The 21,632-nt window shown below is 31.8% G+C and overlaps 1 protein-coding gene across 4 annotated transcripts; it reads right to left on the reverse strand.

The window, feature by feature from the left end:
• Nucleotides 1-1,453: 1,453 nt before the first annotated feature.
• Nucleotides 1,454-18,505, reverse strand: LOC129800698 (uncharacterized). 4 transcript variants are annotated; one of them, XM_055845291.1, is made up of 4 exons: nucleotides 18,287-18,505; nucleotides 2,123-2,436; nucleotides 1,859-2,012; nucleotides 1,454-1,677 (listed from the first exon to the last, which is right to left on the reverse strand). In XM_055845291.1, the coding sequence occupies exons 2-4, from the start codon at nucleotides 2,417-2,419 to the stop codon at nucleotides 1,553-1,555; spliced, it is 576 nt and encodes a 191-aa protein (XP_055701266.1). In that variant the 5' UTR covers nucleotides 2,420-2,436; nucleotides 18,287-18,505; the 3' UTR covers nucleotides 1,454-1,552. The 4 variants fall into 4 exon arrangements, with proteins under 4 accessions (XP_055701266.1, XP_055701267.1, XP_055701264.1 ...); XM_055845292.1 differs by lacking the exon at nucleotides 18,287-18,505 and adding an exon at nucleotides 2,541-2,574; XM_055845289.1 differs by lacking the exons at nucleotides 1,454-1,677; nucleotides 1,859-2,012; nucleotides 2,123-2,436 and adding exons at nucleotides 7,582-7,950; nucleotides 8,014-8,149; nucleotides 11,156-11,481 and having other exon boundaries at nucleotides 18,287-18,502.
• Nucleotides 18,506-21,632: the final 3,127 nt, after the last annotated feature.

Raw genomic sequence — 21,632 nt, forward strand, 5'->3', positions numbered from 1 at the left:
ACTTATTAAAAAGTTTTCGTACTTCTGTCAAAACTTCAAAATATTTTAAGATTTAAAGTCCAAGGCTTTTGGGCTTCACACAGATTCATTCTTCGAATACTTCATATATCATCTTCAATATTCCTCTTTCCTATTTTTCAGAACTTAGAACTAGGTTTTAGAATATGCCATACATAGGAAAGATTCATTAAACACTGAGAGAAATCCGTTAAAATTAACGGATTAATTAAAGTTAAAATAACAATCGGGAAATGTTAATTTTACCCTGCAGTATTGATCCGAAATCGGTGTAAATATTATGCTTTTTAGGTGTATTATTGGTTAAAGTTATCCTTTTCCATGCTAATTTTACCCTTAAAAAGACATAAAATTAACATTAAAAATGTTGATATATTTTTACACCTAAAAAATGTTAAAGTTATGAGGAAAAAAGTTAATCGCACCCCCGTTTTTTTCTCAGTGAAGGAATACTGCAAAAATATAAGGTGTTCGAAGCTAGAGTATGTGCGAAGCCTTTAAGCCTTACCCTAATGATTTTATTGATTTTCAATAAGCCCAAACTGATAAAGATTCGATTTTTTGCGATTAAAGTACCTTTACACTGGCTTCATTTTACTATACTTTGATATTTAATATAAAGTATTAGGTTTTACCTATTTTTGGTAATCTCATCTACTTTTATTCATTTATTTCTAATCGATTTTATCATTAGATCAAAGAATATTTTATTTATTAAATATTTGAATAGTACATATACGACTTTATGTGTACCAAAGCTGAAATCCAATTAAATTTTACACAGTCTGGCTATTTTGTAGCATTTCTCCCACGCTATTTAAAGTATTTCCCAGCGAAAATAAATCCAAAAATATCTCTCTTGGTTCTAAATCTCTGTGCAAAATCAAGGTGAAGGAAATAAATTACCATGACGATTTATAGCAAAAATATTTTGCACTACACTCAGGAAATATCTTTCGCAAAAAGGCTCCTTTTGGTATCTCTTCATCACTCTCTGCATATTTCATTAAACAGAAAACATAAGACACAACAATGTAAATATTGTACAAATGCAAATGAAAATTTATAAGATCTCCTGCAGTAATTGCGAGGGTTTTGTACTGACCATACTGAATGAATAATCTTAAAAGTTTGAGAAATTAAAAAGTAAAATTCCTTTTCTATTTAATTTTCTTTTGAAATAGCACATTATTCATTTATTCTGTTTATTCGTTAAAATGTTGGATTTGAAATTAGGAAGTTCGTAAGCTGCAAGGCATTGATAGCATATTTATGCGTCATGCATATGCTTCATACAATCAAACCTCTTGCAATCAACGGTTTTTCTTTCATCTCAAATGTAACCTCTTCAAAGCAGGGAAAGCATTAAGTCCATATATTTATTAATTCTCAATGAGTAACCTTTATCAACAAATAAATTAGTGGCCTTTAGTAGATTAATTGTATCCCTTTTTATTTTATTCTTATAAAATTTGTACTGAATTGAGAGTTACAAGGCAAAATGATTATTAAAAAAAAAGCTGCTTGAGAATGTTTACTGAACTGGAGAATACGCAGCATGTCGATCTTGTGGATGCTGAACACGTGGATTATGTCTCTGATTGTCCCGAATCGTCTGGTAGAGAGCCAAAACGCAGAACCAGAAATAGAAGGCGAGTACTGCAAAAATAGATTATTTAAAATTAAATTATTTGTATCCTATTTTTTTTTAATTAAACTGAAAGAAATATTTCTACCAGAGGTTAGATTCAACGTTAAGACGGAAATGGACTCACTGGATTTATGAACTAATTAACTGTAGATTTAAACTAAATCTGAATTAAATAAAAACAAGTCCAACCGATATAAACAGATCCAACGACGATGGTGATTGTTCCCTGTTGAGAACGTCCCTCCTTGACAGCGGTAGATCCATGGAAGAAGCAGTAGAGAGCTGTTCCAATAATTCCCAGCCACTGGAAAATCAAATACGGCAGGATGCGACTTTTCTTCTCCTGGAAAGAAATTACAATCTTCAGAATCTTTTTCAACTTCAAATATTTCACATAATTTAGAGAAATTCCAAAGAAGTATCTTGAGGAGAAAATGCACATATTAAACCTACCGTCCTAGCTCCCACAATCAGACAGATGCTAGAGATGAAGATGGCAATGTTGACGAAGATTCCAATTCCAAGGAGGATCTCAGAAATGAGACGGTAGAGGATAATTTCATCTTCCAGACGCTTCTGGTAATAATTTTGGACCACAGGTCTGCCACGCCAGTTCTGAAGCTCCATCTCAACGATCATCCAGATGCAGTAGACAATACTGGCCAGGGAAAAGAGGACCGAGAAGACTCCCAGGACTATTCCTCCTACTTTGAGGTCCCAGCAGAAGCAACACTTCCTCATAACTGCCATGGTGTCTTAAAACTCTTCTAGAAATATTCAAGAACGTTGGAAATTTAAACATTTCCCCTCTTTCCCCTATTTTTATTTGAGCGTCTCTTAAAACCGTAACTTTGATATTAATTATAATTACCAGGCACACAAAAATAACCATATTTTGTTTTTTTTTTCCTGTGGAATTAACCTCTTTACAATAAGTATGATTAATGTGACATTGAAGTTTTGAAGTTCCCCAAATTGCCCTTTGACATTGGCCCTACTTTTTCATTATTTTCATTGATCTATTTTGGACTTGAAACTATTAATGATTTAATGACCTGTAACCTAATATTCATTAAAGTTTTCCGCTTTGAAAAATTACTTTAAAGAGTTTAGCATTACGGTTTTGTGTGTTGTTTTATTGGAAAAGGAAAGTTGATTGAATAGGGAGAAGTGGAGTAGGGGAGACTGGGGCAAAATTTGTCAAAACGAAAATATCAATATTCACTATTTTCTAAAATAAAAGAGACTGAGGGTTAGAATTTTTATTATAGATAGCCTTCATAAACCTTCTTAAACTTGCAAAGTTTCAAGGGATTTGAGGAAGGATTACGTAAAATAAAAAATAATGAAATTTTGAGCCCTATTTTTGGAATATTTGGCTTACAGACAATATCAATACTGATTAGCTCAATTTAAGCACATTTCTCGTTAAGATAGAGCAAAATTATCTTCGACAAAGTTGTAGAGGAATAAATTTACTATAAAAATATGTCTATTTGATATTTTCAACATTTGCGAGACTAAAACGTCACAAATTATCCGAAGACTGAAAAAATTTGTCCCAGCAATTTTGAGAATCTCCACAAAATCGACTTTTAGAAAATGATTGGAAAATAACATTTTTTAGATAGAGTAAAATAGTCTTCTGCAATGTTGTAGAGCAGTAAATTTCCTATAAGAATATGCTCATAATAAAACGTTTAAGTTTTCTCAGATCTCGTGAAAGAATTAAATATGCGTTTTGACAAGTTTTGCCCTAGTCTCCCTACTTTTAAATTGGGACACCTATGAAATAGATTTTTTTTGCTCAAACTTCATTGAGAGAGCAGGGCTATCACCGGAGGTCTCCTCATAGAATAATCATCACGCCAGTTCAATATCAAACAATCCTTATAACCCTGACATTTTAGAATCGCAGCACTGTTTCGGCTCTCATTAAAGGGTCTTCCTACTAGACCTAGAATTTTCACCCAAAACCCAAAAGCCTCAAATATTCAAACAATAAACAACTGCAAAGGTTTTACAAAATCGAATGAATCAATTACCATAAATAGATGTCCATATATGTCCGTTCAGCCGTTATCACGCCTAGAGCCTAAACGGTTAGAGATATAGACTTAGAACCTTCGGGGGACCCCCATAAGTCTATTCTGGTACAATTAGTATTCCCCTTATTTCCCCTCAAAACCCATGAACAGAAAGTCTCGAGCAAGGAGTGAATAAATAACTTTCAGAGTGAAGCTAAAAATCGGCAGATCGGCACAATTTGACCAGAAATCGATAGATCAGCAGCACGTCCATTTTAAAAACTTGGCAGATCGACAATCAGGCAGATCGATCAGTCTTATAAAATATACTGTTCGTTTAAGTCGTGTTACTTCAGACATTTCATACGGGCAATTCTCGAGGAGACTACAATGTACTGCACTGAAAACAGTAATCAAAATCGGCAAATCGGATAAAGTTTTTTACAGAAGATACACAGATCGGCAGTCGAGTGAACCATGAGCGGCACAGTAATCTACCACTTGTTTACCACCAGAAATTCTTTTCTGGATTCTTGCAACTTTAGAGGCGAACATCAGGCACTCTTGCACTATAACTTGAATAAAAGATCAATTTAAGCACGCCATTTGGTCAAAAAGGTCCATAGCCATTCCTGCAGGTACTACGGCGGTATCACACTTGCACATTAAAATTTTAATGGGATTCGCATTAATTGTCGCTTGTGAGCGTCCAAATATGTTATTTGTGCCTTTGAGTCACTTAATATTTGGGGTTTTTCTATTTATTGGTAAAGAAGTAGACTTGGCCTGCAAAAATAAGTTTAAATTTACCTAAAGCATAAATATTTTTCACATTAAAAAATTAAAGAGAAAATCGCATTAATTTGTCGCATTAATGCTATAAATCAATTTATATCAAATTTTGCGGGCCAAGTCTACCTTTTTATCAACAAATAGATCAAATTTTGAATATAAAATGATTCAAACACACAAATTACACATTTGGACTCTCACCAGCGACAATTAATGTGAATCATATTAAAACTTTAATGTGCAAGTGTGATAACACAGTTACACATCATTCGAAAATTGAGTAATTTTAGATAATTTATTCTTAGGCAACCGATTTTCGAATTGCTGTCAGGAATGGATTTATAGTTATTTTAATCCTTCAATTACTTGGAAAAAATAACTCGACAACGATGGAAATACATTTTAAATTTTTTTGTTTTTAAAATTGGCCTTTTTCCTCTTTCCTGATTTGAATTCTAGCTGCCAATTTGCGTTCTTGGATAGTTAATCTATCTAAATAAATAGAGTTTGTAATAAATTTATGTGAAGAATTTAAATTCAGTGACCGTTAGGACGTGTGTTTGACAGCGGCTCCCCGCGCCCCCATAATAGATAAAAATTATTTCTTTTCAAAAAAATTATCTACACTGAAAGAAATCTGAAAAAGTTAAAACAACATTCCGGAAATGTTAATTTTACCCTGCAGTATTGATCCAAAATCGGTGTAAATATTACCCTTTTTAATGGTTTTAGGGGTTAAAGGTACCCTTTTTCGTGTTATTTTACCCTTAATGAGGTGTAAAATTAACATTAAAAAATGTTGATATATTTTTACACCTAAAAAATGTTAAATTTCTGAGGAAAAAATGTTAATCGCGCCCTCTTTTTTGTCTCAGTGTATTAATCTGTATGAAACTAATTTCAAAATATGAACATTCTCCTCAAGTATTTCTAGTACATTAACTGAATGGGTTTGAGTGATTCAGATATGTGTGATTTCGACGCAACGGGCAAAAAGACCAAAAACAATTAATAGCGCCAATCTGAAAGCATTACTGTATGATGATCATAAGTTTAGCTGCTGGGAACATTAAATATGAATCATTGAAAGTGTTTTCAAGCGTTTATGTGTCATGGGAAGAATTTAAATGGAGTAAAATGTGTCTTCTGTGGTTCGATTGAAAAAGAAACAAGACATACCAGCATCGAATTGGCACAAGCAATAAAAAAGGGGTATGCCTGGAGTATTCCAAATGCAAAATATCGCAACTTTCCCCTATATTAAAGCATCAAAATCGAGACAGCAAGTAAATATCTTTGGAAAAAGACATTACTGAGAATTTGGTGGGAAAGACGGGTAATGATCTAGTTCTAGTAATACGGGATGCTTAAACCTAGCGATACTATTAATAAGAATTACTACTGATCATTTTCGATTATATGTTGATTATTAGAAACCAGCCAAAATCGGTAAATATAAGCAACTGATATTACAACTTGGCAACGCTCTGTGGCATTGCATTCCTATGGTCCAGGAAAACATCAAAAGCTAAAATTAGATGTACTGCACTGAGAAAAAAACGAGGGTGCGATTAACATTTTTTCCTCAGAAATTTAACAGTTTTTAGGTGTAAAAATATATCAACATTTTTTAATGTTAATTTTACACCTTTTTAAGGGTAAAATGGGTAAAATTAACATGAAAAAGGGTAACAATAACCCCTAATACACCTAAAAAGGGTAATATTTACACCGATTTCGGATCAATACTGCAGGGTAAAATTAACATTTACGGAATGTTATTTTAGCTTTTTCGGATTTCTCTCAGTGTAGAAATTATGCATCTTTTACTGCCCAAAAGTGCAAAAAAATTGTTGAGGACCATAGTACCATACAATAACTTTTAACTATCCTCTGCCCCTATTTGACGTGTTTATCAAAATCTTCTCATATAACTCAACAGTGAATTTTTGAAAATAGTGAATATGACAACTACAAGAATAAAATTGGAAGTAATTTACAAAAATTGATTTCGTCCATAACTAGCACACACAGCCTTTGTTAAGGAAAGGTCTGAATGATTTTTATAAAAACCAAACTGAAAAATCAAGCGTTATGTAATTCCTGGAATTCCTGCATTATGCTGATATGTTTCCACCGTAATTGAGGAAGTTCGATTAAGGAGAGACCAAAGAACTCATTACATAAACAATCTTCCAAAAAAACCACCACACATGTTGCTGTAATGCTTCAACACTGATACTTTCCACTACGTACAAATAAACAATAATTTCTCCTTCATTCACTAACATTTTCAACGTCTTTACAAGTTGATGACGTTGAACCCGGGTGACAACACAACTCCGACGAAAATCAAAACAAAGAAAGGGATTTCCCATGCGTGGAGTTTAAAAAAAGGAGGAAACCTCTCATAAAGTACATAGCAACACGCATTTTTGTTCTATTTACAAAATCAATATATGTTTGACCTAAATGATGGATTTTGCTTCTTTGTCATTTCGTATTTGTTGATGTGAAAGAGATGAAAGGGTGGACAGTACAAAGTGGAAGTAAATACGGACCTTGAACCTTTTTTTGCAATTTTTCAATTTTATTCCAGAAAACCTTTAATTGAGTTTGAAGTTATTGACCGTCTCAAAGAAATTTGGCTTTTTTGGAAAGGTTTTGTTGCACAGAAACATCGAATTGAAAACCTATGCTTTGCCTAACCTTACGACATGGATCCCAGTGTATTAATAAATCAGTAATTGATTTAGTTCCCTTACATATTTGGGAAAACTTTCGTATTTCCTCTCAAACCGGCAAAAACTTATAATTTAGATAATATTTTCTCATTTTCTCCCAGTGTATTTCGGTACGAAAGTAAACAAACTAAAATAATGCTCTCAATATTCTCTCTAATCTCAATAATTTCCCCTTATCGCAGCATTTATATAAATTAGGAATTAGAAAACCGTAATAGTTCATGATAAATTATGTCAGTGGAATGCTTCGTAGAAAGCAAAAAAAAATACATATACGAGATAATCATAAATAAAGCATTATATATGGGCAATCTGACCCATCTGCTAAAAATAAAACAACAGACACAGATAAATTCAGCGTCACATATGTAGTGACAAATATTCATTTTTCAACTGGAATTTCACAATGTGTTTTACAAAATATAATTATGAATATAAGCAAATTTTTAAAATTTGAACCTTATATAGTAAATTCGTGAGATTGAGATAAAAGTACAATTTCGAAAAAATATCATTTAAGCACTTGTGACCTTAAATTTAATTTAAGGGTAATCTCTTAAGTTTGAAATAAAATGCATTGTTTTTCGACTTTAGGCCATGGTTGAATAAACTGCCTGCTGTTCCGGATAGGGACTCCTCACGGTGGTTGGCGGACGGGAAGTCTCCTTAATCCACTGATAGAGGGACAAGACGCAGAGCCACAAGTATCCGGAAATCACTAAAGACATTTATAGAGATTTTTTTATAAGAAATTCTTTCAAAAATAATCAGTGTGACTTACACAAAGTGATAACTGCACTAACGAGACCTTGGGCAATTTGCGGACCATTAAAAGCAGCTATCACGAAATAGAGAGTCGATACGATAATTCCCATGCCATCGGTTATCAAGTAAGGCAAAATGTACTGCTTTCGGCTCTGTAACAAAGGAAAAGTTAATAATCTTTTTAGGATATAAGACGAAATGTTTTAATTGTAATTAATTAATAAAAAAAAATTAACAGATTTCTTGCGAAAGAACTGCCAAATTTTCAACACAGAAAAACTAAATGCATAAGCGAGAGAAGAATTTTTGATATAAGGGAAGAGCACCAGCGATTGGCGGTGTTCCTCGGATCGTCAGGTTAATACCGTATTACACGTTTTAACCTGTATTACGTATACAAGAATTCATTACATTAGCCAAGATTTAATTTATAAAACCAATTTTCCGTGAGAGACCTGATTCAATTCGTGACGATCCGAGGTACAGGGTTCAAGTTTTCAAAAACACCTATTTTTTATTACTTGATTGTAAATATTGAAAAATGAAATGCACAAATATGGTTAAATGGATAATTAATAGAATAATTAGCAAGAACAAAAATATAAAAAAGTGTTTTGGGGCTTATATTTTCAACTAAATATAGAGCATGTCTGTAAACATTCCGATCCGTGGTGCTCTTCCCTTAGTATAATACGGGGTTCAGACCTAAGGCTTAGCCAAACGGCTTAACTGATCTAATTTCTTATCAATTACGATTTTTTGGAAAAATTTAACGTAGGATTGGATTATTAAGGACAAATGACATATTAGGCTCTCAAAAAGCAATAAAATTGCTCGAAATTTAAGATTTTGAGACATTCAGGAATTGGGCTAAACCTCTAGTGTGAAGCCGGCCTAATACTTAAATAAGATTTAATCTGGAAAAGTAAAAAAAATAAATAAATAAAATATTAGTGTAATTAATTATTAATTAAAGATGAAAAACAAAGCATAGCAAATTGGCGAAAAATTTGAAAATAAAAATTTTAAAAATAAGCAGTAAAATTTGTTAAATTAAGACAAAATACATATACATCTACACTCTAAGTTAATTTTTTTCGTTACTAAGTAATTTACGCAATTATTGAAAAAATAAATTAAACCATCTGAAATATTTTTTAATAGCACAGGAAAGTCTTCATCGAGATAGTGCTATTTTATTTAAAATTTAAAAATAACAAAGTTTAATTAATATTTAAAGCATTCAAGATTATAAACCATTACAGTAGTAATAGGTAAAGGTAAATTTCATTTTTTATAAATTATAAATAGCTATAATAAGCTCAACTGATCACAAAAGAGAAAATAAATAATTTTAGAATTACTGATTTTACCTAATTAAAGATTCTATTTCTTTTAGTTTTTTTATATTTTATTAGAAAGTATACTCCTCAATTTTAAAATGAATTTTTAAACCTTAAATCTTAAAAACGGCGTTTGAAGACTGGTTCATATTTTCCGATAAAGAGCTTTATTTTTAAAGTCTCAGATTTCTTAAAACCTTCATTTTAAAATGTAGAAAATTTTATTGCAAGAAAATTACAGGAAAAATAAACTTTTTTACGATGCTATCGCAATAGGATTTTCACGATTTAATTTTAAATTTAATTGAGCTAATTGAGCATTAAAAGATTTCTAGAATTTATTTCAAAATTCTCAGTTGAAAGAACTTGAAAAAACTCCGTGTTCAATTAAAATTTAAACTAAAAAAATCAAAAATTAAAATTCTTTAGAGGTTTTTTTTTATATTATGTTTTTTATATTGACAAATTTGTATAAACATTGCAAATGGAACAAACTTTCAAGAAAAATTATTACAAGCCTCATCTTTCAGAGTACATATAATTACTGTAAAGGTTAAAGTGGTACAAGTTGGACAGTGGTACAAATTGGACAATAGTACAAGTTGGACAGGGCTTTTTTTATTCATAAATCTAGTAGGGTAAAGTGATATAATTTGGAATTAGTGTTACAAGTTGGACAATTCGCCGGTACAAGTTGGACATGGCTTTTCTCTTGATAAATACAGTACAAAATTTGTGTTTAAGCACACGGAACCAAATTATAAAACTAAAGCATTAAGAATATACAAATAAAAATGAAATACTAAATTTATCAAGAAAAAAGCCCTGTCCAAATTGTGCCATTATCCAACTTGTACCACTTTACCCTACTTCATTTTTATTTGTATATTTTTAATGCATTAATTTTATTATTTGATTCCTTGTGCTTAAAAGCAAATTTTGTACTGTATTTATCAAGAAACAAGCCATGTCCAACTTGTATCACTTTACCCTAATCCCGAAAAAAAATGGTTTTTATGTAGAGATACAACTATTTTCAAAAAAAAATGTTACATTGCTGATTTAACAAAATTTTATGAAATCTGGTATTTTTTGATTAGTTAAACGAACAAATTTTGTTAACAAACAATTTATATGCATTTTTTTTTAAAGAATAAAATGTGAGATTACTTTCTGTTTTACTTAATAAATTATTTGTAAATAATTTCGAAAGAAGTGTACACTGAGAAAAAAAGAGGGTGCGATTAAGTTATTTCCTCGTAACTTTAACACTTTTTAGGTGTAAAAATATATCAACATTTATGTGAGTATTTCTGAAAATAATTTTATGCGGTTTACAAGTGAAGCGCCCCGACTTCTGAACTCCCAAAACCGCGAAATTCCTTCTTTTAGGAAGGTACTTGCGATTGCGACCGAAACACGCACATACGCAGTGAACTAACTCGCTAAGCTCTCGTAACATAATACACTGAGAAAAATAAGAGGGTGTGATTAACTTTTTTTCCACGTAACTTTAATACTTTTTAATGATAATTTTACACCTTTTTAAGTGTAAAATTAACATGAAAAAGGTAATTTTAACCCATAATACACCTAAAAAGCATAATAGTTACACCGATTTCGGATCAATAATACAAGGTAAAATTAACATTTCTGAAATGTTATTTTAACTTTTCGGACTTCTCTCAGTGTATTGTCAATTAATGCAGATAACATAATTTTGTTGACTGTTTCCTTCAACAGCACTCCATTAAAGCATTATTAATTTTAATTTAAATAATAAATTAGTTTCTGGAGAATTAAAAAAAAACTCACTCTTTTAGCTCCGATGACCAAAAGGATGGCAGCGCAGAAGTCAACGACACAAATGATGAGAAAGACCCAAAGGATGATTTTAATCACCAATTTGGCGATATCAGTAGCATCATCCGAATTGAGCCCATCTGGGAGATCCATAGTTTTCCCCTTAGCTTCCCGGTCTGCCTTTACTTGATCCACCACATCGTCCAGAAAGAAGAGGACTAAGCTGGACAGAGCTATGCCAATGACAGACCGAATAGCTCCAAGAATACCCAATACAATTCCTCCAGTTTGGAGGCTGCAGCAGCAGCAGCATTGCTTGAAGATTGGCATTTTTGAACCTGAAAGAAATGCCATCGTCAAACCCTAATATCCAGGTGTGGACACAAGTGCTGCAGGGCAATTGTGGAAGCAGGTGAAATTCAAAGCCGTGCGACACGCCCCAGAGTGTTTGCCTAACCCAATCTATTCCCTTGGTGCCTTTGGCAATCAATCTTGCATTAGAAATGAGTAAATGAGCATTTTGTATTCCGTCACCGAAGAAATTTGCAGTGGTCACAAGTTCAATTGGTTTGCACTCGAGAGAAGAATTATTTTACTTTGAAACTGTCTAAACTCTCTCAAAACAAATTGAGAAAATGTGAGGAAGAAATATAATATGGAATCTTTGGCCAAAAGCCAATACAATATCATATTTTAAGTTGAAAGAGAAATTTTCAAACTATTTTTAGCTTTGTATATCAGAATTCTTTTCGGAGAGGATTGTTCCTCATTGATATGTTGTAAAGAAGCTGTATTATTGCTATAGTTTTGCAAGGAAACACACGAAAACTAATAATAAACACTTTAAATCAAATAATATTTTGTGAGTTTTCTTAAGTGGAGTGGAACCTCTAATAACATTTTTCAAGTTTAGATTTTAATTCTGTGTTATCACACTTGCACATTAAAATTTTAATATGATTCACAATAATTGTCGCTGGTGAGTATCCAAATGTGTAATTTGTGTGTTTAAATCATTTTATATTCAAAATTTTATCTATTTGTTTATAAAAAGGTAGACTTGGCCCGCAAAATTTTATATAAATTGATTTATAGCATTAATGCGAAAAATTAATGCGATTTTCTCTTTAATTTTTTAATGTGAAAAATATTTATGCTTTAGGTAAATTTAAACTTATTTTTGCAGGCCAAGTCCACTTCTTTATCAATAAATAGAAAAATCTCAAATATTAAGTGACTCAAAGCCACAAATAACATATTTGGACGCTCACAAGCGACAATTAATGTGAATCACATTAAAATTTCAATGCGCAAGTGTGATAACGCCGTAAAACTGCCTTTCTAAATTTTGTAGTTTACCAAACGAAATTGGAAAATTTCAGAATATTATACTAAACAACAATTTAAAAATTGAACACTTTGTTTTACAATTCATTCCAATTTACAAACACAAATTTATTATTCGAAAGAAAATTAGCCCATCTGTCGCAAAAAAGCCGAGATTAGTTGCTTTTTCTACTGAAATCATTGAGACTCTAAGAACCTGTTAAGGTATTCTTAATTTATTGCAAATTCCTTATGTAACGATCTGTTTAAGATTTTTACAAACATTTAAGAAATTTCTAAAAATTATTTCTTAATCCAAAATCGAATCCTAAATATTAATCCTAATCTACTCTCGTAGATAGATAGATTGTATAGGGAGCATGGTACGATCTGTGGGCTGCAGACACCTAGGCTCTATTTGAACCCCTTATATCTACCCAACAAACCCTACTCCAATTCTTTTAAAACCTGGCTGAACTGCAAAACATCCTGAGCTACCGATCTTTTGAATCTACTCTCGTAAATAAGATGCCATACCTCAAGAGTACTTTCGCATTTTTTACCATCTACCGGTTTTCAATCGACTTAAACCGATTCAAAAATCACTCAAACGATCCCTCAAAAGAATTTTAAAAGTAATATAGTTGATTTTCGGACAAAAATTACTACTTGTTTTGCAACCGATTAATTATGGGTTCATAAACCGATTAATAAATCATTTAATTAATTAATCAATAATTTAAACCGATTAATAAATCATTTAAAACATTGCCCAAAATAACTTAGGAGTAATATAATTCGATATCTGATAAAATTAATTATCGATTCATAACCGATTAGAATCGATTCAGGCTTGTCAAGAATTTCAAGACCTTTCCAACGAACCCAAACGTGATACAATTCGGTTGAGAAATACTATCTCTAGTACCCGTTTGACCTTTAACTTTGGAAAACTTATTAGCAAAAATTCAACGATAATTTTCATATAATTTTTAAACAATTTTCTGTACTCAATATTTAAGACTATTTTAAAAACGTACTAAAAAATACTTAAAACCAATTTAACAAAAAATGAACGAACACAAATTACAAATGTAATTGTTTGAAATATGAATTGTTTGAAAATCAACCGTTCTTCGCATAATTTAGTTTCCAATAACTTCTTATTTATTTATCAAAACGTGAAGGAATTCTAAACACATTTTACAGTACTCTCATAAATACACTTCCGCTAAGGAATAGAATCATTACGCGCATTATGCCAAGCAAATTGTAGTCTAGAACACTTACTTAGAAAAATGAAGATATTTTGGATTTATATATTGTTTTTCTTCTCATGTCTGCTCTCATGGCTTTACACGCAATCTGTACCTTACAAAGTATAAAAGACACGTGACTTAACGATTGAAATAATTATATTTATTTTATTTAATTTATTTGTTTATGTATATATTAGGTGTGATTTTTTCGCAATTATACATTTATTTTTTTACTCGAACTCAAAAAGAGAGCAGTAGGGTGGAGTCTACACTCATTGATGTTATACACTTATGGACAGCGTAAAAAATCTTAAGTTTTTACGTAAAACAAATTTCAAAAAGGTTTAAAATTATTAGCTTATGACTTTTTTTGATTTTTCGAAATCTTTTTAGTGTAATAACTTAAGATTTTTGCGTTGTCCATAAGTGTATATAACATCCATAAGTGTAGACTCCACCCTATTCCAATTATTTTTAATTCACATCGGCATGGTATTCAAACGGCGAGAGATATTGACATTCAGTCTTCGGTGACCCCCTATAAGTCCGTCTTTCCCTTCAAGACCATTTTTTCTGGTTTATTGTGAAAATGATTTACAGAATTTTCGTATTTTTCACATTTCATATTGCAGAGACTTAGTGTTTTAAGAAATTACGTACTACTTTGCCATTTCGTATTTTAAATTTCGTCTTTCATACATCTTGTACAAGAATTGATCATTTCGTCTGCCAAAATTTTCTCTTACTTTTAGGCAGGGGATGACAATAGGTTTGAAAAATGCAACCGGCTTTAGTATAATTTTTTTCCTGTTTTCGTACACATTTGACGAGATATCTCCAAAACTACGCAGGTTGTCAATTTTGGGTTTTTTGATTGCCTATTCAATATTAAGTTGGTTTTTATTTTGTATTTGTATTTTTTGCTAATTCATTCTATAAACTGAAAAAAAAACTCAAAAGTTTTTTTTCGACACGCTAGAAACATATGGCAAACATAAGAAACGTCAAAATGTAGGGAACCGACGTTGATATGGTAAAAAACAAATGGTCAGTAAAAAGTCAAAAGGTGTCAGCAGAAAATCAAATTTAATCATCAAATAATTCGAATTAACCCTTTAAGGACGATTGGGTCACCCGTGACCCATAAAGAAAATTATTTTTTCTGACTACTCAAAGTTCTTTCTTTCTAATGTTTGTACGTAATCGCAAAGTTGAAGGTTATAGGAATCTAGGATATTTTTTGCAAAACTCCAACTATTTGCTATATAGCAAATATTTAAGCTCAAAAGTGACGAATTTTCAAATGACCGCACTGATAAATAATTTTTAAAATTTTTTATATTTCCAAGTTTTTTAAGCAAAACCCTTTTGGGAACAGAAAGTACACTACTCATACATAATATTTTTCGTTAGAGTAAAAATTATCATTCATTGGTATCGTCAGAAAAATTACTAAAATATTTAGGCTGTTTTTGTTCCTATCGTTCATAGAAACAAAAAATATACCGGATCAAACTCTGTTGGATTATCCAAGGCTAGATGTAAGACATTTAATTAATTTTGTTTATTAGTTTCTTTTTTATTATTGATTTTCGATCAGAAAAACGCATCTCGTCCTTAAAGGGTTAATCAGCAAATATTTTCAATTTCGTCAGTATAAAAAGTAAAATTTTGTCAGTAAAGAGTTAAATTTAGTCAGTAAAAACTTCGAATTGATCAGTAGATTATTATAAATTCGATTTGATCAGTAAAAAATTAAAAATTAATCAGCAAAAAAATTAAAAATGGTCAGTATAAAGAAAATATGGTCAGTAAAAAATTAAAAATGAACAGTAAAAATATTCGAGTTGATTAGCAAAAAATTAAAAATGAGCAGCAAAAAAAATTAAAAAAAAGCAGTAAAAAATTAAAAATGAGCGGTAAAAAATAAAAAGTGGTCAGCAAAAAATTAAAAATGATCAGTAGGAATATTCGTATTGATCAGTGAAATATTAAAAAGTGGTCAGCAAAAAATTAAAAGAGGTCAGTAAAAAATTAAAAGTGGTCTTCACTGATGACTTTTTACTTTTTACTGATCATGTTTAATTTTTTGCTGACCACGTTTCATTTTTTACTGACCGCTTTTAATAAAGTACTGCTCTTTTTTTTACTTTTAATGGTCATTTCGAATTTTTTGCTGACCAAATTTGACTTTTTACTGCTCGTTTATTCAATGCCACGTTGATATTAACTTAATGAAAAATCCGGTGATCGTCAGATGGGAGGAGGTTCAGCCCAGAATAAAAATTTATTTTCTTCCCAGAGTTTTCGATGCCCTACGCACCCTCTTCAGTGGGTCGAAGTCCCAGAAAAAGCCTAACATTTTCGACCACTGAAGAGGGTGCGTAGAGCATCGAAAGCTCTGGGAAAAAAAGAAATTTTTATTCTGGGCTGAACCTTCTCCCATCCGACAATCACCGGATTTTTCATTAAGATAAAAAACGTACTGCCCTAGTCCTCGGCGAGTGGCTTTCAAACTTGAAGCCAATTTCTTACTTTCACATACAAATGCGTATGGGAATTTTTCTGCACTCGTGATCGTTATGCTAAATATTTAAAAAGTGAGATGTTTTTCCGTATTATAAAATACCTTTCCGTATGGAGGGATAAATATACTAAATTTTTGTTTAAATAATTTTTTTCCTTGGAGCACTGTGAGCTGAGTCCGAGATCAATTTAGGAATTGGCTTCAAATAGCTCCATATAAAAAGTCCAACTTTCCAGGGGCTTGGTACTGCCCTGCTTTTTGATATATTTTGTAACTAATACAAGTGATCATTTTGTAGACGCACCTATAGCGTAAAAAACTGCCATTTTGTGTTTTTAAGTTATTCGAATTTCGAAATGAACCAAAAAACATGATTTTTAGGGGTTCGAAAGGGGTAGAAGATAAATTGAAGAAAACACCTGGATATAATGTTTATTTTATTGGGGGTTACCGAAAAGTGGAAGTTGATATCTCTTATCGTTTAAGCTACAGGGCGGCAACAAGTTGAAAATTTCATCAATACTCAAATGAGAAATCCAAAATTGAATCTCTTGAGAAATTCAAATTGTTAAACACCTCAAGTGTTATTCTCGACTTTTCAAATGTTTTTTTTTTCAATTAACCAATAATATTCATAATTCGGACCATAATAATTAGTACTTTGATATGTATGTAGTTATTGAAATATTGTGCAATATGTCCTATAATTTTCAAAATCATTTCGAGGTCAATTAATGTATCAGAAGTTGTTTTTTTAAAGTTACGGTCAATACATAAAATCATGCGATTACTTTGAAAATTATACGTTACTTGCAGAGGTTGACATTCATTAAATTATAACCCTTAATAAAACTTTCATTGCCTTTAAAATTTTCCAGCGTATACAAACTATCACCAAATTCAATTAACAGATTATTTAACACACTAAAAACCCCATATTTATTATTCTTGCGGAAAAATAATTCATTAAATTAAATGCGCGTGTTGAAAATTTTGTGACATTGATGTTCTGGACACATCCCACAAAATTGTTCTTTTGGCATTGAAATGGTTTTTTTTGTACTCTAGTTTGAATAAATTGAACTTGTAACCACTGATGATTGGTGCCCTAAAAAATAATTGGGAAAAAGAAAACTACTTTGTGGACTAATTTATTTACAATTACACTTCCCACTACCAGAAGCACTACAGCTTTCTACGTGATTTTGTGAAGGAAAAGAAAAAATTGCTGGAAAGATTGATAAAACTTACTTTTCTTCGGAAAGTTCTGTGTATCAAATTTCACGGAACGTCTCGATTGACACCCAATCAAACACTGAATCAATTTTATTTTCACGGTGAGGAAAAAATTTTAATTGATGTCTGGAGGTGTGCAGGGATAATCACGCAATTGAGCATTTTAAAACAATCACCAATTACACCCTACTATTTTCATTGAGCGTCATAAAGACGAAAAATCGACATACGTTCGTGGATGGCGTTCGGATTGAATAAATGGCTTTTTTCTTCTATTTTCCTTTTTGATCAATTCTTCAGAAGACACCAAACCGGTTCTTATATTGTCTTGACTTTGCGGTATTCTTATTTCCTCATGAAATCATCGTGAAGATCCAAGAAAAACAAACGAAAAAATGTGTTAAAGATCTCGCGAAAGACGCGCAAACTTCCAATTTTGTGTGCAACAAGAAAATATGACCATCTTATTGATATTCACAAGAATTAACTTGCATTGCACAAAACTGGCTGGAACACTTAGGAATTTCCATTGACAATTAATTGTGCTACAAATTCCCAGAAAGTATTTTAAATAACCGCAAGTCCATAGAGATTTTCAAAAAGTAATACGCAAAAGAATCACAAAATGAGCGGAAAAAAGAGAACCATCACACTTGAGCCCAGAAGATCAGCAAGGCCAAACTAAGATTTAGCGGTAATGGTCATAAATGCTTAAATGGATTAATCCTAATGACACAATTTTAGCTGCAAATATTATCGGCCACGTCACAATATCACTCATGATGGTTAATTTACCTGAAAAATTCCAACAAATGCGTCTCCAGATAATTATCCAACAGCTCAACAGATATCCACTAAACACTCTTTTGCGTTTGCAAGCGCTGCAAAAACTAAAATAAGCTAAAGTTCAATGGAGCTAGAAGCCGAAACATCTCAAAAGAGCCAAACAGTAAATGCTTAGTAACCACACAAAGACAGAATTTTCCCGCGAAAATACAAGAATACCAGAGAACTCCAATACGCACTCATACTTCTATACAAAAATGTATTAATTTCAAAATAAAAGTGGCTTTATTCACTTATACATTCAAGGCTTACACTTGCGATACATTGACTTCTATATAATCCAGACCAATTCGTGATAAGTTCTCTAACTTTCGAGTTCAAACACTCCGCCTTACTTCCACTTTAGATGACCAATAGTGAAATTCTATAACAGTATGATAATGTCATATGACAAATTTTAGACCTTTCTTGAGGTAAATTCGGAAAAAATAAACTGAAATTTGATTGATATCTAAGATACTAAGAGCTCCATAGAGCTCCTTGAAACGGTTATCATGCTCACTGGGCTTCAATGTTGTCCTGCTCCTGAATTTACCACGAAAATTAACATATGACATTGTCATATCGTTACAAAATCCCCCTACAGGAGGCAACCGACTTTATGAGACAGTTGGAAGTAAAAAATGAGAAAATCACGAAAATTATCGACAATTGTATGACTTTGTGACAATTTTGGCATAAGGGAGGGTGGGACAGTTTAACGATGGGGCAGTTTCAATTTTTGCATATTCTTCTTATCTCTTTGAAAGGAATGGGATAGAACCTTTATGTTATTGAAGAGACAACTGAGACCCATGTTCATAAAAATAATTAATTTCGTGACGCTTCGCGTTTGAATGCTGTAATTGATTTTATAAAACTGCATCAAAATGAAACTTTTTGTAATGTCTTATTTTCAACAATTTCTGAACTATTGAACTTATCTATCGAAATAATATAATTATATTAAATTACCAGTAGTTTTATGATTATTATAAGGCATTTAGCGTTTAATGAAATCTAAGACGGTTCTGACAATTTTCATTTGAGTTCCGAAAGTTCGTGAGGGGCAGTTTCATACAAGCACACAGAGAAGTTTCCAGTGTCTAACAATTTACTTTTTTAATTAAAATTAACTTAAAATGGTCATTGAAAACGTTTTGTAGCTGTTTTGTCGGTAAAGTTTGAAATTATGGAAAGTAGTATTTCCTAAAAGTTCATAATAAAAATTTAAAAAATTATCTTTCAGTGTTTTTAAGTGCTTAAAAATGATGAATTTAATTGTTATAATATATTTTCAGAATGTTTTCAGCAAGATATTGTAATTTTTTTTAGTATTATAAAAATTCAAGACTTTAAAATACTATTATAAAACTGTTATACTAAAAAGGACATGTTCTAAAGCGATATAATGACCCAACAGAATTAGCTTAGCACTATAAAAGACATTTCATTCGCATAAAAATTCAAAGAAAACTGCTCAATTAATGAGAAATAGGCTTGAAAATATGTGGCGATATTTTATTTTCTCTGTATGATCAATTAGTGTTCAAATTCTGTTATAAAGTTTTTATTTGATTATATTTTTAGTTTTAAGAGTCTTAGAAGACTTCAAAATAGTAATTTTAATCAATTGTGGTATCGCAAGTTTCCTATAAACACGCTTTATCTTTCTCAAAAATTGCCTCATATTTATCTTGAAATTGCCCCGCAATGGGGGACTTTCACACATTCTGCCTTTCAAGTGAAATGAATTTCTCCACAATAGACTAATGAAATTATAGTATTATTGTTATTATTTTTATTAACCCTAAACCCAACTCTAATTCACAGAATATACAAAGTTTTTCTTCTATTTATCATCTTTTTGCAAAATGATCCCAAAATCCATTTTGCTTAGGGGTGAAACTACCCCACCCTCCCCTAATATTGTCACAGTAACTTCCTATCATTTCTGGAAGTTGCGCAACCTAAGTGGCATAATTAAGTCAGGATAGCGTTATTTTTATCACAAAGTAATGGTAATAATATGGTTATCCTCACGTCATAATTTCGAAATTATAAAGATCGTCATTTAATTTTTCTTACCCCTGCTGACCAATTGACACCATTGTGTAGTAGGATACTGTCGAGTCCAGAGGAGTCGGAAGGAGAAAGTCCGTCCTGACGAAGACTCATTTAAGCCAACGGTACCAATCACTGTTCAGCTAAAGTGGTAACTATGAGGGGTGCTATAACGGCGGCTAACCCCAAGTATCCGCTATATAATTCCACTAAATGGGGTTGTGAGCGCTCAACGAGTTATTCCGAAGGCACTATCGAATCCATCTCAATCGATCAATCAAGTCGATCAATCGGTCTCAAGGTCGGTCTTCACAAGCGAATCGAGAAAGACGCCAGATTCGTGGCTCTCTTGGAATGGGCAATGGGGGCTCACTCCCGGAAACAAGCGATGAAAGGTACTCCAGCATGTTCTAGTGTGAGCATGTAGCAACTCTTGCTACAATTGTAAGTACACTTTTATCATTCACGAGTACAGAGTAAAAAAAATTTACAAGGATAGTCGTTGGTTTGCTTTTTTACTGTGTAATTTCAAATAAAATGTGTACAAATTACACAAATGTGTATCAGTACACACGATTACATGTTTAATGTAAAATTTACAATGAAAATCATGGTAAAGCAGCCAATAATTTTTTACTGTGTAGATCTTGGAAAATTCGAAGATCTATTTGAAGGGGATAGTGTTCTCCCTTCGAACGTTCATGCCTTCGAACAATGTGGATTGCTTTTGTTTTCCGTAAGGGATTATCACGAAATTATCAACATTTGATGACAAGCCAGCTAACATTTGATAGAAATGCGTAAGTCTCTTAGGAAAACTAAAAGATAATTCACATTATTCGAAGGCATGAACGTTCGAAGGAAGAGTTCCCCTACATCCTGTTAGAATTTCGAAGTGCTCAAGTGTTAAAATGTGTTGGTCTTCACTTTGTTGTGAGGAAAAACACAAAGTAACGACGTATATTGTATCTGTCCCATTATTGAATCACTCCATAATTATTTAGTAACTCTTTTGCCGGCTTTTTAGTGCAATATATTATAAATTTTCCCCATCTTGTTCGAAAATTTAGTATGAAAATTCGAAATTGAATTTGAATTCTTCGAGCTTAACCGACTTTTTGTGCAAATAGAGTTCCGTTTACCTTTTATCCAAGACACTATTGGAGAACCAAATTCTACTTGTGTTTGCACCCACAGTGAGAATTGGTGCAAAGGGATAAATAATTAATAATAATGAGAGCTGAAAGTCAAA

Source organism: Phlebotomus papatasi, chromosome 2 (assembly GCF_024763615.1).
Source record: "Phlebotomus papatasi isolate M1 chromosome 2, Ppap_2.1, whole genome shotgun sequence".
Lineage (NCBI taxonomy): Eukaryota > Metazoa > Arthropoda > Insecta > Diptera > Psychodidae > Phlebotomus > Phlebotomus papatasi.

Coding starts and splice junctions, on each gene's coding strand:
- LOC129800698 (XM_055845289.1), bottom strand. CDS start 11,473: ATGCCAATCTTCAAGCAATGCTGCTGCTGCTGCAGCCTCCAAACTGGA. Junction 8,150..11,155: donor TGGTCATCGGAGCTAAAAGA/GTGAGTTTTTTT, acceptor CCTTTGTTACAG/AGCCGAAAGCAGTACATTTT. Junction 7,951..8,013: donor TAGTGCAGTTATCACTTTGT/GTAAGTCACACT, acceptor AAATGTCTTTAG/TGATTTCCGGATACTTGTGG.